The 15644-nt window shown below is 44.3% G+C and overlaps 1 protein-coding gene and 1 long non-coding RNA gene across 4 annotated transcripts in view; one reads left to right on the top strand and one right to left on the bottom strand.

The window, feature by feature from the left end:
• The window catches only part of LOC139538815 (TSC22 domain family protein 1-like), a 99118-nt gene extending 85202 nt beyond the window's left edge, over nt 1-13916 (bottom strand). The window contains exons 1-2 of one of the 3 annotated variants that reach the window (XM_071341284.1): nt 10569-13916; nt 5726-5794 (exon numbers count right to left, since the gene is read on the bottom strand). In XM_071341284.1, coding sequence (XP_071197385.1) covers nt 5788-5794; nt 10569-13204 — 2643 coding nt within the window. In that variant the 5' untranslated portion in view covers nt 13205-13916 and the 3' untranslated portion in view covers nt 5726-5787. Of the gene's footprint in view, nt 1-5725; nt 5795-6934; nt 7254-10568 lie in introns of those variants that run through there. The other 2 variants (XM_071341283.1, XM_071341282.1) reach the window with 2 other exon arrangements.
• LOC139538817 (uncharacterized) overlaps nt 1-15644 on the top strand; it is a 64695-nt gene that overhangs the window by 19919 nt on the left and 29132 nt on the right. The window lies entirely within an intron of this gene.

The following is a 15644-nucleotide window of genomic DNA, read 5'->3' as shown; positions in this document are numbered from 1 at the left end:
ACTGGCGCCCTGTGCTCTTCACAGATGAAAGCAGGTTCACACTGAGCACATGAGCACATGTGACAGAGTCTGGAGACGCCGTGGAGAACGTTCTGCTGCCTGCAACATCCTCCAGCATGACCGGTTTGGCGGTGGGTCAGTCATGGTGTGGGGTGGCATTTCTTTGTGGGGCCGCACAGCCCTCCATGTGCTCGCCAGAGGTAGCCTGACTGCCATTAGGTACCGAGATGAGATCCTCAGACCCCTTGTGAGACCATATGCTGACACATGCACATTTGTGGCCTGCTGGAGGTCATTTTGCAGGGCTCTGGCAGTGCTCCTCCTTGCACAAAGGCGGAGGTAGCGGTCCTGCTGCTGGGTTGTTGCCCTCCTACGGCCTCCTCCACGTCTCCTGATGTACTGGCCTGTCTCCTGGTAGCGCCTCCATGCTCTGGACACTACGCTGACAGACACAGCAAACCTTTTTGCCACAGCTCGCATTGATGTGCCATCCTGGATGAACTGCACTACCTGAGCCACTTGTGTGGGTTGTAGACTCCGTCTCATGCTACCACTAGAGTGAAAGCACCGCCAGCATTCAAAAGTGACCAAAACATCAGCCAGGAAGCATAGGAACTGAGAAGTGGTCTGTGGTCACCACCTGCAGAACCATTCCTTTATTGGGGGTGTCTTGCTAATTGCCTATAATTTCCACCTTTTGTCTATTCCATTTGCACAATAGCATGTGAAATTTATTGTCAATCAGGGTTGCTTCCTAAGTGGACAGTTTGATTTCACAGAAGTGTGATTGACTTGGAGTTACATTGTGTTGTTTAAGTGTTCCCTTTATTTTTTTGAGCAGTGTATAACCCTTCAACCATAAGACCCACTAATCATTTAATGATTTTATCAAAATAGCTTAACCTGCTTTTTTGCAATAATCACTGATCTTACTTTTAAGTCTATGAAAAGGACAACTTTTGTTACAAATTTAACCAGAACCATGCACATCCACTAATGATGACCAACGTCTTGTAGCAGGCATAGAAAATGAACACAGGTCTCAAACAATCTCTCAAGCACAAGCTAACGTGCTAGTGATGGGCCAGACAATCTTTATATTTAAAGTCAAGCCAACTTTGATATATTCGCTTGCTAACAAGGTAGAACAGTTGAACTGTTATGAATAGGCTTACATCCTCCTGTCGGTCTCCAACTGTTCGAACAACATAGCCTGTTCACTTTGTTTAGATTGTTGAAATCAAGTGGCCTACCTGGATAAGAAGATGCTTATTTCTCAGAATTAGAACAGATTTCCAATTCCTGATATAAATTAGTATTTTATTACTCATTGCATATTTATAAAAACACTGACTAGACAGCTAGCATATAAGTCTATGGCAAAAATGCTGCTAGTGGTACGTGGTAGCGCAATACCACGCGCAACAGAAACTGAGTACATTTTCCACAAACATGTTCATTCATACTCTCGTTTTGGTATGTCTGCTCTACATAAAAAGGGTATCATTAGAAAGGTTAACTTCTCTATTACAGTAAAATAATGTCTCTGTTTCAGTGTCCATATGACTGTTTCTGTTGGACCAAACCTCAAAAGCAAATAGAGTTTAAACTGCTTGTTGTCAGAGAGGAAGAAGTGATCTTTCGTCGTGGTTGTTGTGCGAATTAATTCAATATATCGCCCAGCCCTAGACTCCAGCCACCCATGCCATAGACTTCTCTCTGCTACCGCAAGGCAAGCAGTACTAATGTACCAAGTCTGGAACCAACAGGACACTGAACAGCTTCTAACCCCCAAGCCATAAGACTGCTAAACAAGACTGCTAAATAGCTAATCAAATGGCTATCCGGGATAACTGCATTGAAACACATAACATGCGCGCACATGCATACTGACGCCACACACACATACGCTGTTTCTACTTTCTATTATCTGCAGTGCATTCGGAAAGTATTCAGACCTTGACTTATTCCACATTTTATTACATTACAGCCTTATTCTGAAATTATTTTTATTTTTTATTTCCCCCTCATCAATTTACACACAATACCCCATAATGACGAAGCAAAAACACGTTTTTACACATTTTTGCAATTGTATAAAAATTTAAAATAAATAAAAAGTGAAATATCACATTCACATAAGTATTCAGACCCTTTGCTCAGTACTTTGATGAAGCACCTTTGGCAGGGATTACAGCCTCGATCTTCTTGGGTATGACACTACAAGCATGGCACACCTGCATTTGGAGAGTTTCTCCCATTGCTCTCTGCAGATCCTCTCAAGCTCTGTCAGGTTGGATGGGGAGCATTGCTGCAGAGCTATTTTCAGGTCTCTCCAGACATGTTAGATCGGGTTCAAATTCGGGCTCTGGCTGCGCCACTCAAGGACATTCAGATACTTGTTCAGAAGCCACTCCTGCATTGTCTTGGCTGTGTGCTTAGGGTCATTGTCCTGTTGGAAGGTCAACCTTCACCCCAGTCTGAGGTCCACTTTGGAGCAGGTCTTATTCAAGGATTTCTCTGTACTTTGCTCCGGTCATCTTTGCCTCAATCCAGACTAGTCTCCCTGTCCCTGCCGCTGAAAAACCTCCCCACAGCATGATGCTGCCACCACCATGCTTCACTGTAGGGATGGTGCCAGGTTGCCTCCAAACATGACGCTTGGCATTCGGGCCAAAGAGTTCAATCTTGGTTTCATCAGACCAGAGAATCTTGTTTCTCATGGTCTGAGAGTCTTTAGGTGCCTTTTGGCAAACTCCAAACGGGCTGTCGTTCCATAAACGCCTGATTGGTGGAGTGCTGCAGAGATGGTTGTCCTTCTGGAAGGTTCTCCCATTTCCACAGAGGACCTCTGAAGCTCTGTCAGAGTGATCATCGTGTTCTTGGTCACCTTCCTGACCAAGGCCCTTCTCCCCCGATTGCGCAGTTTGGCCGGGCGGCCAACTCTAGGAAGAGTCTTGGTGGTTCTAAACTTCTTCCATTTAAGAATGATCAAGGCCACTGTTCTTAGGGATCTTCAATGCTGCACTGTCAACTGTGTAACCTTATATAGACAGGTGTGTGCCTTTCCAAATAATATCCAATCAATTGAACTTACCACAGGTGGACTCCAATTAAGTTGTAGAAACATCTCAAAGATGATCAATGGAAACAGGATGCACCCGAGTTAAATTTTGAGTCTCATAGCAAAGGGTCTGAATACTTACGTAAATAAGGTATGTTTTTTTGTCTAAAAACATGTTTTGTCATTTAGGGGGTATTGTGGGTATATTTCTGAGAAAAACAGAATGGGGAAAAAGTAAAGCCGTCAGACACCTTGACTTTTTCCACATTTTCTTACGTTACAGCCTTATTCTAAAATGGATTTAAGAAAACAATTACACACAAAACCCCATAATGAACCTGTTTTTGCTTTTTTATACATTTTTGCAAATGTATTTAAAAAACATTTGTCATTATGGGGTATTATGTTACAGATTTTTTTTTAAATCCTCATCAATATACACATGCCATTTTGACATAACTTTTTGTTTTTATACATTTGCAAAAAGGCGCCTGAATACTTTCTGAAGGCACCGTATGAACATAGGTACCTCAATTATCTCGTACTCCTGCACATCGACTCTGTACTGGTACTCCCTGTATATAGCCATGTTTTTACTCGTTATTGCTATTCGTTATTCACTGTGTATTTATTCCTTGTGTCAATATTTCAATTATTATTTTTATCTTTACTTTCAACTCGTAAGTAAGCACTGTTAGTCTACACCTGTTGTTTACGAAGCATGTGACAAAAATGTTTTGTTGATTAAAGGCCAACTCTACACAGCCTATTTCCATAGCCTACTATTAGTAATATAGGCTACAACCTACCTACCACGTATAGAATTAGGCAATAAGGCCTGATAAGAGAGGAAATGCAAATCATTGAATAATTATCCAGTTCTGGGGAAATCAGAGTTGCTTGCCTGCAGCCGGGACCTTGATGATTTACAACCCATCACACAGCCAGCTAGGCTTCTTGACTGTCACTTGCAGGTCAGCACACACAGACACACACCTCTTTCGTGCTACAGCTCCAAAAGAAGGAATGCTAATAAAAAAAGATTTGGCTCCAAAATATATTTTGTCATGATTTTTCTAGTCCCGCCCGTAGCATGCGAGCTTGTGCTAGCGGTCCTTTTAAGATGTCTTTTTCTGTTTCGTTTTTAACCAAACAAATATTGGCCAATATAGGGCGATACCTTCATATATCAATGTTTTATGGGTACTTAAATCACAATGGGACAAAGTTTGACATCGCCCAACCCTACACTGAGTGAGCATTCATTCCTTCCCGCTGCCTGCGCTGGTTGGTTGTGCTGATTAACTCTGACAGCGGAGCTGCCTGGGCTGTTTAGGCGTGTTACTGACACAGCCAGTCATCATTATCAACAACATCATCCTACTGACATCTGTTACAGTAAGCTCTGTCAAGTACTGAAAAAAAACTAGGCCTATACATCTAACCAACATCAATGACCATCCTACCCCCATTTGCAGAAAATGTAATTGTATTTATTGTCAAAAACTCCTTGATTATCCTGGAGGTGACTAAGGCTAAACTCAATACAAGTCAATGTAAAGTTATTCATTATTTACAGAAGGTAAACCGCTGGTTAGGAGGCTAATTCACCAAGACAATCTGCTCATTTGTGAAAAGGGCTTTGGGCTGCGAGCTCAAATGCTGCATTTATTAAAGACTATAATCCACATTATCCTCCTAGATTACACATTCCTCAGAGTACACCATCATGTGACAGCAGTAGCCATCCCTCAGGTCCAATATAGCTACGGCTGGGGAGGTGAGCCGCAGCCCAGGGGTTTCTAACAGTAGCAAAGACCTCCATATGACCACGTCTAGCTGGCTGTAGAATACTCAAAACGATTAAGACAAAGTTATTGTTGGTCCAAAACCCTGGTTCACTACACTTCTCTACAAAGTTGGCGTGCTCTAAACTGATCACAGAGGTACCATATTCCAGAACTATCACCTAAACTCCGGCTCCAGACAAAGTAAAAAAAGTTTAAGAAAGTTGGTAACCTAAAATCTGTTAAATTTCAGCTGCAAAGCACATAAAAAATAATTCACACTAATCTCAAACACGGACTTCTAAACGTATTAAAGAGTGAAATTCCATTTACTTTCCCTCCCACTCATACCGCTGCCACTGACCAATGGTCTGAGTGACCACCTTTTAATTCAATGGTCTTCTAGATGAAGCAGGAAAGATTATGTCTGCTAGTGTGCAAAGCTTTACATTCAAATCAACAACATTACATTATTTAACATAACATAAGTAGCAAGTTTCCCTCCAGTATTGCATCCACCTGCATTATCCTACCTCTAACAGATCATTAAATGGCTTGTATCAGATCATTAAATGTTCATGGACCCTAAACCACCTTTTCCCTGCAGTAAGACATCAAAGTGCTGAGTGTGTATGGCAATCAAACCTCTCCTTGTTTCCTCTCATCTGCACTGATTGGAAAGGGTGAAAACAATATTGTGGTAGCAGAAAGTGGTCTGTGCAGCAGACAAGGATGGATCTGTCTGTGATGTCTGTCAAAAGCTGACACGACTGGGGCACTATGAGTGTGTAAGCACGTGTGTGTGTGTGTATATATATATATATATATATATATATATATATATATATATATATATAAAAATAGAAATATACATACATACACTGAAATGCAGTCCGAAGTAGTCAAAATGTCACCTCCAGCTGAGCACTGCACTGTCTAGTGTCTAAGGTGAAGGAGGGGCAGGTTAGCATAAAGCTCTCTCAGACAGTGGGTGCGCACACACAATGTTTTGTCTACCATCTCATTCACCCACACACGGTGCTGCCGTGGCGACCTGGATTCCCCAATCCAAACTAGCTCAACCACCACAGCACAAGTCCTAGCAACCACAGACACTCAGCAGGTTGCACCATTCCACTAGGAAGTACCCAATGATGTACAGTACATTCAGAAAGTATTCAGACCCCTTGACTTTGTCCACTTTGTTACGTTACAGATAGAGGTCGACCGATTAATCGGAATGGCCGATTAATTCATAACAATCGGAAATCTGTACTTTTGGACTGCGATTTTGCCGTAAAAAAAATATATATATATGTTTTTTATTTAACTAGGCAAGTCAGTTAAGTACACATTCTTATTTTCAATGACGGCCTAGGAACGGTGGGTTAACTGCCTTGTTCAGGGGCAGAACGACAGATTTTTACCTTGTCAGCTCAGGGATTCAATCTTGCAACCTTACGGTTAACTAGTTCAACGCTCTAACCACCTGCCTCACGAGGAGCCTGCCTGTTACGCGAACACAGTAAGAAGCTAAGGTAAGTTGCTAGCTAGCATTAAACTTATCTTATAAACAACAATCAATCAATCATAATCACTAGTTAACTACACATGGTTGATGATATTACTAGTTTATCTAGCGTGTCCTGCGTTGCATATAAACGATGCGGTGCGCATTCGCGAAAAAGGACTGTCGTTGCTCCAACGTGTACCTAACCATAAACATCAAAGCCTTTCTTAAAACCAATACACAGAAGTATATATTTTAAAACCTCATTCCTATAATAACTACAACCTAAAACTTCTTACCTGGGAATATTGAAGACGCATGTTAAAATGAACCACCAGCTTTCATATGTTCTCATGTTCTGAGCAAGGAACTTAAACATTAGCTTTTTTACATTGCACTTTTACTTTCTTCTCCAACACTTTGTTTTTGCATTATTTAAACCAAATTGAACATGTTTCATTATTTATTTGAGGCTAAATTGATTTTATTGATGTATTATATTAAGTTAAAATAAGTGTTGATTCAGTATTGTTGTAATTGTCATTATTACAAATAAATAAATGTAAAATTAAAATCGTCCGATTAATCGGTATCGGCTTTTTTTGGTCCTCCAATAATCGGTATCGGCGTTGAAATCATAAATCGGTCGACCTCTAGTTACAGCCTTATTCTAAAATGTATACAAAAAAAATTCCCCCTTAAAAAACACACAATACCCCATAATGACAAAGCGAAAACAGGTTTAGAAAATTTGGCACATTTATTAAACATATAAAACAAATAACTTTACATAAGTATTCAGACCCTTTGCTGAGACTCAAAATTGAGCTCAGGTGCATCCTGTTTCCATTGATCATCCTTGAGATGTTTCTACAACTTGATTGGAGTCCACCTGTGGTAAATTAAATTGATTGGACATTATTTGGAAAGGCACACAGCTGTTTATATAAAAGGTCCCACAGTTTACAGTGCATGTCAGAGCAAAAACCAAGGCATGAGGTCAAAAGGAATTGTCCATGGAGCTCAGAGACAGGATTGTGTCCAAGCACAGATCTGGGGATAGGTACCAAAAAATGTCTGCAGCATTGAAGGTCCCCAAGAACACAGTGGCCTCCATCGTTCTTAAATGGAAGAAGTTTGGAACCACCAAGACTCTTCCTAGAGCTGGCCGCCAACCATCTCTGCAGCACTCCACCATTCAGGCCATTATGGTAGACCAGCCAGACGGAAGCCATTTCTCAGTAAAAAGGCACATGACAGCCCGCTTGGAGTTTGCCAAAAGGCACCTAAAGGACAAGATTCTCTGGACTAGAGGTCGACCGATTAAATCGGAATGGCCGAGTAAATCGGGGCCAATTTCAAGTTTTCATAACAATCGGAAATTGGTATTTTTGGGCGCCGATTTGCCGATGTTTTTTTATTTATTATTATTATTATTATTTTTTTTACACCTTTATTTAATCTTTATTTAACTAGGCAAGTCAGTTAAGAACACATTCTTATTTTCAATGACGGCCTAGGAACGGTGGGTTAACTGCCTTGTTCAGGGGCAGAACGACAGATCTTTAACATTGTCAGCTCGGGGGATCCAATCTTGCAACCTTACAGTTAACTAGTCCAATGCTCTAACACCGATTACATTGCACTCCACGAGGAGCCTGCCTGTGCCGTGAATGCAGTAAGCTAAGGTAAATTGCTAGCTAGCATTAAACTTATCTTATAAAAAACAATCAATCAATGACTGTCATTGCTCCAATGTGTACTTAACCATAAACATCAATGCCTTTCTTAAAATCAATACACAGAAGTATATATTTTTAAACCTGCATATTTAGCTAAAAGAAATCCAGGTTAGCAGGCAATATTAACCAGGGAAATTGTGTCATTTCTCTTGCGTTCATTGCACGCAGAGTCAGGGTATATGCAACAGTTTGGGCCGCCTGGCACTTTGCGAACTAATTTGCCAGAATTTTACGTAATTATGACATAACATTGAAGGTTGTGCAATGTAAACAGGAATATTTAGACTCATGGATGCCACCCGTTAGATAAAATACGGAACGGAATAAATGTTTTGTTTTCGAGGTGATAGTTTCCGGATTAGTCAAAGGTATATGGTTTAGAGAGAAATAGTCGACGCGTTATAATTCCTGTAATAACTTGCGGCTGAACTTGAAAGGGGTTCCTTCGTTATTTTACCGTTCATGTCTTCCATAGAGAATGTCTTGATCTACTTCAAATAAGGTCTGTGTTTCGTGCAGGCTTAAACCGCCTTTTAAGTGAATCTAAAAATATCCTATGGAATAAATGAAGGAACCGCTTTTCAGATTTTGCTAGGTGTCATGGGAATTATGACTCGCACTTTGGTTGTCAATTCTTACCATGCCCATTATTAAAATAGGATTTCCTGCATATAGAAATGACATTTTTTGTTTTCAACATTCATCACAGGTAACTTAAACTGTATTTTTATTCAAACAGTTGAGAGTATTTGTCTCCTAAGCAGACTCTTCAGTATCATTGTCACTTCAGAGCTGTGTGTGTGTGTGTGTATTTATGTATTATATGAAGTTAAAATAAGTGTTCATTGTTCATTCAGTATTGTTGCAATTGTCATTATTACAAAAATGTGTGTGTGTGTGTATGATATATGTATGATATATATATAAAAATATATTTTAAAAAACGGCCGATTAATCGGTATCTGCTTTTTTTGTCCTCCAATAATCGGTATCGGTATCGGCTTTTTTGTCCTCCAATAATCGGTATCGGTATCGGCGTTGAAAAATCATAATCGGTCGACCTCTACTCTGGACTGATGAAACCAAGACAATGCTAAGCATCACGTCTGGAGGAAATCTGGCACCATCCCTACGGTGAAGCATTGTGGTGGCAGCATCATGCTGTGGGGATGTTTTTCAGGGGCAGTGACTGGGAGACTAGTCAGGATCGAGGGAAAGATTAACGGAGAAAAGTACAGAGAGATCCTTGATGAAAACCTGCTCCAGAGCACTCAGGACCTCAGACTGGGGCGAAGGTTAACCTTCCAACAGGACAACAACCCTAAGCACACAGCCAAGACAACACAGGGGGGGCTTCGGGACAAGTCTCAATGTCCTTGAATGGCCAAGCCAGAGACCTGAAAATTGCTGTGCAGCGACACTCCCCATCCAACCTGACAGAGCTTGAGAAGATCTGCAGAGAGGAATGGGAGAAACTCCCCAAATACAGGTGTGCCAAGCTTGTAGCGTCATACCCAAGAAGTAGAGGCTGTAATCGCTGCCAAAGGTGCTTCAAAGTACTGAGTAAAGGCTCTGAATACTTAAGTAAATGTGATATCATTTTTATTTTATTAATTTAATCAATTTTAGAATAAGGCTGTAACATAACATTTTGGGGAAAAAGTTAAAGGGTCTGAATACTTTCCGAAAGTACTGTATATAAACCCTGGATTGTCGAAGCCATGTATTGGCCATTGAGAGGCTTTGAAACCACCGGTCAGCCATATTGACACTCCCCAGTAGGAATTAATGGAATTCTACAGTATTTCAGTTCAACATTTAAAGGACAAAATTACATGTATTTAAGTATTTGTTGTTGTATTGGGGACAGTAAAATAAACAAAATACTTTTAAGGAAAATGTTATTATATATTATGTGTTTTATTTGATGTTTAGCTCACGTTATATCATTTTAAAGCATGCATTAAGGTGTCTGTAATAGAACACATGTGGCAAAAACTAAAGTAGACAATTGCATTTGTCTTTTTTTTTTTTTTCGGTGGGGGAGTGCCAAGATGGAGGCACGTGGATTCAACACAGCGCGCCCAATCAGTCATCTAGTGTAAATATACATAATTGGGAGTACCCTGGTTGCCCGATTCCTCTCTAAAAAGTGCACTCACTGCTACAAGGCTAGAATGCAATGTCATGATCAGAACACTGTGTTTTAAGGCCAACACTGACTAAACATTTCATGGTCTAAATGCCATTCAGCACATCAGAAACAACATTAGGGAACAAACTGTTTGCTGCGGATAAATGAGAAAACATGGGACCATCTCTTTAGTTATATTGTCTGTATCAGCAGGCCTACTACTGTAGTGGATTAGTGGATATGTTTAAGAAATATTGTTCTATACCCCAAAATCAAATCAAGCAATCAATTGATCAAAAACCTATACTAAAGGCTTATATTTGGGACTCACCCATCATCGTCTCCGTCCACAGCTTTGAAGAGTCCGGCAGAAGCGGTTAAGGCACTGACCGCGGTGGCAGCAGGGTTACTTTCAGTCCCCAGCCCTGTGCCTATCTCAGAGCCACCCTCCCCAGCCAGCTTGGGCAGGGCCTGTGCCAGCAAGGCAGACTGGTGCTGGAAGAGCAGGCGCTGGGCATCCTCCAGCTGGGTGGTGGTGAAGGAGGGCAGGCTGGCATACAGGGCACTGGCCTGGGTAGCCACAGCCTGGGGCATGCTGACCCTGGGTGGCTGGGACTGGAGTTGAGATTGGGCCAGTCCACTGCTGTTCTGGGGCTGAGGGTCGTTCTGGGGGTTAGAATGAGGCACAATGGAGGCTAGGCAGCCCTGGTTAGGGGGGACAGGCAGCTGGGTGGCAAGTCCTTGGGCCTGGCCTGGGAGTGACTGCTGCTGTTGTTGATGTTGGTGGTCCAGGGAGAGAGGGTGTCCTTGTGGCTGCTGCCCAAACCCGGGCACTCCTGGGCCCATCTGAGGCATTAGCCCCGTTCCTGCTGCAGAGGCCTGGAGAGAGGTCTGCTGGGGCTGCTGTTGAAGACCCTGGGGTTGGAGTATGGAGCCAACCACCTGCTGCTGCGGGACTCCCATCTGCCCAGGTCCAGGCAGGGCCTGTGGGAGAGCAGGTTGGGGTAGGCCTGCCTGGGGATGAGGGTAGTCTGGATGCATACCTCCAACCTGGCTCAGCCTGTGCACTGGGACTGCATGGGAAGGGACTGAAGGCTGCTGGGGAAGAGCATAGCTCATCTGCTGCTGATGCAGCCCCACTAGTCCCTGAGCTGAGGCTGGGGCTTGGATAGAGGCTGCCTGGGCGTAGGTGAGCGGCTGTTGGGGCATGGGAGTGGTAGGGTGGCCTAGGGTGGTCTTGAGGCCAGCCATGTTGATGGGGGCAGGCTGATGAGCACTGGCGGGGACTGAGGGACCCACAGTGGTCAGCAGGTGAGGCTGGGACACCCCCATGGGGAAGCTGGGGTGGGAGGTCTGGAAGGTCTTAGGGGGGTTGGAGTAGTCCTGGTACTGGGGCTGGAGTAATGGGGTGCCTCCGGCCTCTCCACTGCCAACGTTATCTGTGTAGTGACTCAGTGTGCTGACTGTGCTGTTCACTGAACTCCCACTGATGCCCTCTCTCTCCGACCCCCCTGTCACAATCTCAGGCCCGCACGGTCGCATGCTCTCCACACCCCGTCCACTAGGAAGAGAAACCTCAGAGAACGAGGGGGCAGGGGCTGAACCTGGGGTCTCCTTGTCATAGTACTCAGTACATGTCCATCTGCCCTTTTTAAAAGGCTCCGAGCTGGAGTCAAGCTTGACCACTCTGAAACGGGAGCTGGTGGTGGCAGGAGCTAGTGTTGGGGCTGGCTGGGAGGAGGGGACTGAGGCTGAAGCCATGCCAGAGCTCTTCCCTGGCTGGGGCATGGCAGCTCCTCCACCCTGGGTGCCACTGGAGGGCCCCAACACCACGGAGGCAGTGGCAGCAGCAGAATTCATAGTGATGCTCGAGTTCACAGTTCCAGAGCTTTGATTTTGTATCAAATTGATATTGGGGTTGGTGTTGCCAAAGTTACTCCCCATCAAACCTCCAACCCCACCACTGCTACTCATCACACTAGGGGGGAAGCCACCACCACTGCTGCTAGCGCTGGTGCTAACACCCCCCATCACAGGCACATTGGAAGAGATGTACATATCCAAAATACTAATATTGCTGGTCAGGGGATTAGCTATGCTAATGGTAGCACCAGCAGTAGAGCCATGCATTCCAGGGAGAGGGACAACTGCTACAGGCTGAGCAGCAACACTGGCAGAACCCACTGAAACATTCTCCAGAAGGACCCCCATGGCAGAAGGCATCTTTGAGCCACCACCAGCTCCTCCAGACGTGGGGGTTGAGTGGGGGGCTGAGGAAGGAGGCTGAGCCAGGGCCTGGTGAGGATGATTATGTTGCCCCTGCTGATGGTGGTAGTGGTGATGATGGTGGTGGTGCACATTCCCGTTAACCATCCCTCCGTGCTGGGGTCCCTGGATTAAGGAGTGGGGAGGCTGGTTGGGGGAGACTGCCCCGGGTGTGACCGCCTCATGGAAGTTATTCAGTGTCTCCTCCGAGGAACTCCTCTCACCTCCAGCCATGTCATTGGCCTTAGAGAGGGAGACATCCAGGATCTCTGAAGAGGAAAGATCCTCCGTATGAGACTCATCCAGATCATCATAGCTCTCTGTGTCTTCTGCTATGCTGTTGTTGGTACTAACAGAAATCTGGGCTGGGGTCACGCTAGTGATCTGGAAGCCGCTTTTCTTCTTCACCTGTGACCCAGAGGACAGAGCCTGGGGCTGTGGCTGGGAGTGCAGGTTCAGGCTGTGGGGAGGGTGCTGAGGCCCGGGGGAGGATGATCCAACAAGGGGTTGAGACTGCATCAGGAGGGGGGATTGGTAGTCTTCAGCGGGGACGTGGCTGTTGCTAACAGCCGAACTAGCTGGTGTTGACTGGTGGCCACTCCCGGCGCCAGTGTTAATGTTACTACCCCTTCTAGGAAAATTCGCCGGGTGCGCCATCTTTCTGACGCTGCCAGAGTCTCCTGCAGAATCAGGATGGTGCATTTTGAAAGATTCCAGGGGGTAGCGGCTAGCCTCTGATAGTCTCGTCTAACGTTACAATGTTTTGGGGTCGCCGTTTTGACAAAGATTAGGTCAAAAGACTGATATTTAACAATATAATATCAGCTGACAATAAATAAATCCGTCTTAAAGACAAGATTCGATTATTTAGCTTTTATGGGTATATAAACGTCCCCTCTCGTGACGGAGAATGCTCGCGTTTGACAGTCGATTGGCGAGCAGAAATGCTAACAAGCTAGTTAGCTGGGCTAACGTCAGCTGATGGGCTTGTTATCCAGTCACATACGCGTATGTTCTCACACACAAGCCAGCATTTCGTCGTTTAATATCTTATCTCAATAGGTAGCTATCTAAAATAAATTGCTATAATAACACAAAGAGAGTATGCAGTACACATCCAAAGCGAGAGCTGAGATAGAAGTGTAACGTTAGCTCGCTCCATCACTATCCACACACTGTGGAGAGTCGCATTATTTAATTTCTCAGAAGCAAAAAAATGTAACAAGCAATCTTTTACCGATATAAGGTTATCCTTAGGAGAATATATCCACTTAAATGTCTCGCAAAACAGTTTAATCCATTCAGACAAGTCTTTGTTATAGTCCAATGTTTGCTGTATCACTCCCTGTTCAAAGAGCTATCTACAGCCAGTCCGCCTTCTTGCACTGTGACTCGAGCTGAAGGAGTGTGACGAGACCGAAGGGGGAGGAGAGAACTTGCTAACATGGCGACCGCGCATGCTCACTGACGCCCAGACTAGCCAGACATAAAGCAGTCTGGGGATAAGAGGGTGGGGGAGAACAGGGGAGAGACAGGCAGGCAACTCGCTTCAGAAGACCTAGAATAGATCGTGTTCCGGAAAATACCGATGGACACAGACGATGGGACTAAATGACTCTTGCAGAATATTCCAATTATCCTTGGGAAACTTTACTGGATAAAATTTTATGTGGTTAACATAATTTCAAATAGGCTTATGAGATGGATAGGGAAATGTGTTATTATCCGTGTCATCATGCCAATCACATTATTTTCATGAACAGTAGACAAGAGTATCAACATGAGGTGATCAATCACTCAATGTATATATGTGTTCCATCAGCCATGTATAGTTATGCAGTTATTATAGACTTGTTTTCCCTTTAATGTCTGACCAAAAGAACAAAAGGAAATGTTTTGGTCTGAACAACACAAACAACAAGATCAGTTGTGTTTTTACTGTGAAACAAAAGGCATGCAGAGAGGTTCTGGACTATTCTGCAGACAGAATGGAGCTACCAGACACATGTGTTCACTGCATTGAGGATTATTCTACATGCAGGGCTGCAACCTGGTCTCAGAGCATTTCGTATTATTCTGTACGTAAATCTGTGAAATACCATTTAGTATGATATTCAAATGTATTTATATAGCCCTTCTTACATCAGCTGATATCTCAAAGTGATGTACAGAAACCCAGCCTAAAACCCCAAACAGCAAGCAATGCAGGTGTAGAAGCACGGTGGCTAGGAAAAACTCCCTAGAAAGGCCAAAACCTAGGAAGAAACCTAGAGAGGAGCCACGCTATGAGGGGTGGCCAGTCCTCTTCTGGCTGTGCCGGGTGGAGATTATAACAGAACATGGCTAAGATGTTCAAATGTTCATAAATGACCAGCATGGTCAAATAATAATAATCACAGTAGTTGTTGAGGGTGCAACAAGTCAGCACCTCAGGAGTAAATGTCAGTTGGCTTTTCATAGCCAATCATTAAGAGTATCTCTACCGCTCCTGCTGTCTCTAGAGAGTTGAAAACAGCAGGTCTGAGACAGGTAGCACGTCCGGTGAACAGGTCAGGGTTCCATAGCCGCAGGCAGAACAGTTGCAACTGGAGCAGCAGCATGACCAGGTGGACTGGGGACAGCAAGGAGTCATCAGGCCAGGTAGTCTTGAGGCATGGTCCTAGGGCTCAGGTCCTCCGAAAGAGAGAAAGAGAATTAGAGAGAGCATACTTAAATTCACACAGGACACCGGATAAGACAGGAGAAGTACTCCAGATATAACAGACTGACCCTAACCCCCCGACACAAACTACTGCAGCATAAATACTGGAGGCTGAGACAGGAGGGGTCAGGAGACACTGTGGCCCCATCCGATGATACCCCCGGACAGGGCCAAACAGGCATGATATAACCCCACCCACTTTGCCAAAGCACAGCCCCCACACCACTAGAGGGATAACTTCAACCACCAACTTACCATCCTGAGACAAGGCCGAGTATAGCCCACAAGGATCACCGCCACGGCACAACCCAAGGGGGGGCACCAACCCAGACAGGAAGATCACGTCAGTGACTCAACCCACTCAAGTGATGCACCCCTCCTAGAGACGGCATGGAAGAGCACCAGTAAGCCAGTGACTCAGGCCCTGTAATAGGGTTAGAG

Source organism: Salvelinus alpinus, chromosome 14 (genome assembly GCF_045679555.1).
Source record: "Salvelinus alpinus chromosome 14, SLU_Salpinus.1, whole genome shotgun sequence".
Lineage (NCBI taxonomy): Eukaryota > Metazoa > Chordata > Actinopteri > Salmoniformes > Salmonidae > Salvelinus > Salvelinus alpinus.
Note: the sequence above shows the minus strand (reverse complement) of the source record. Positions and strands in the feature narration are given on the sequence as shown.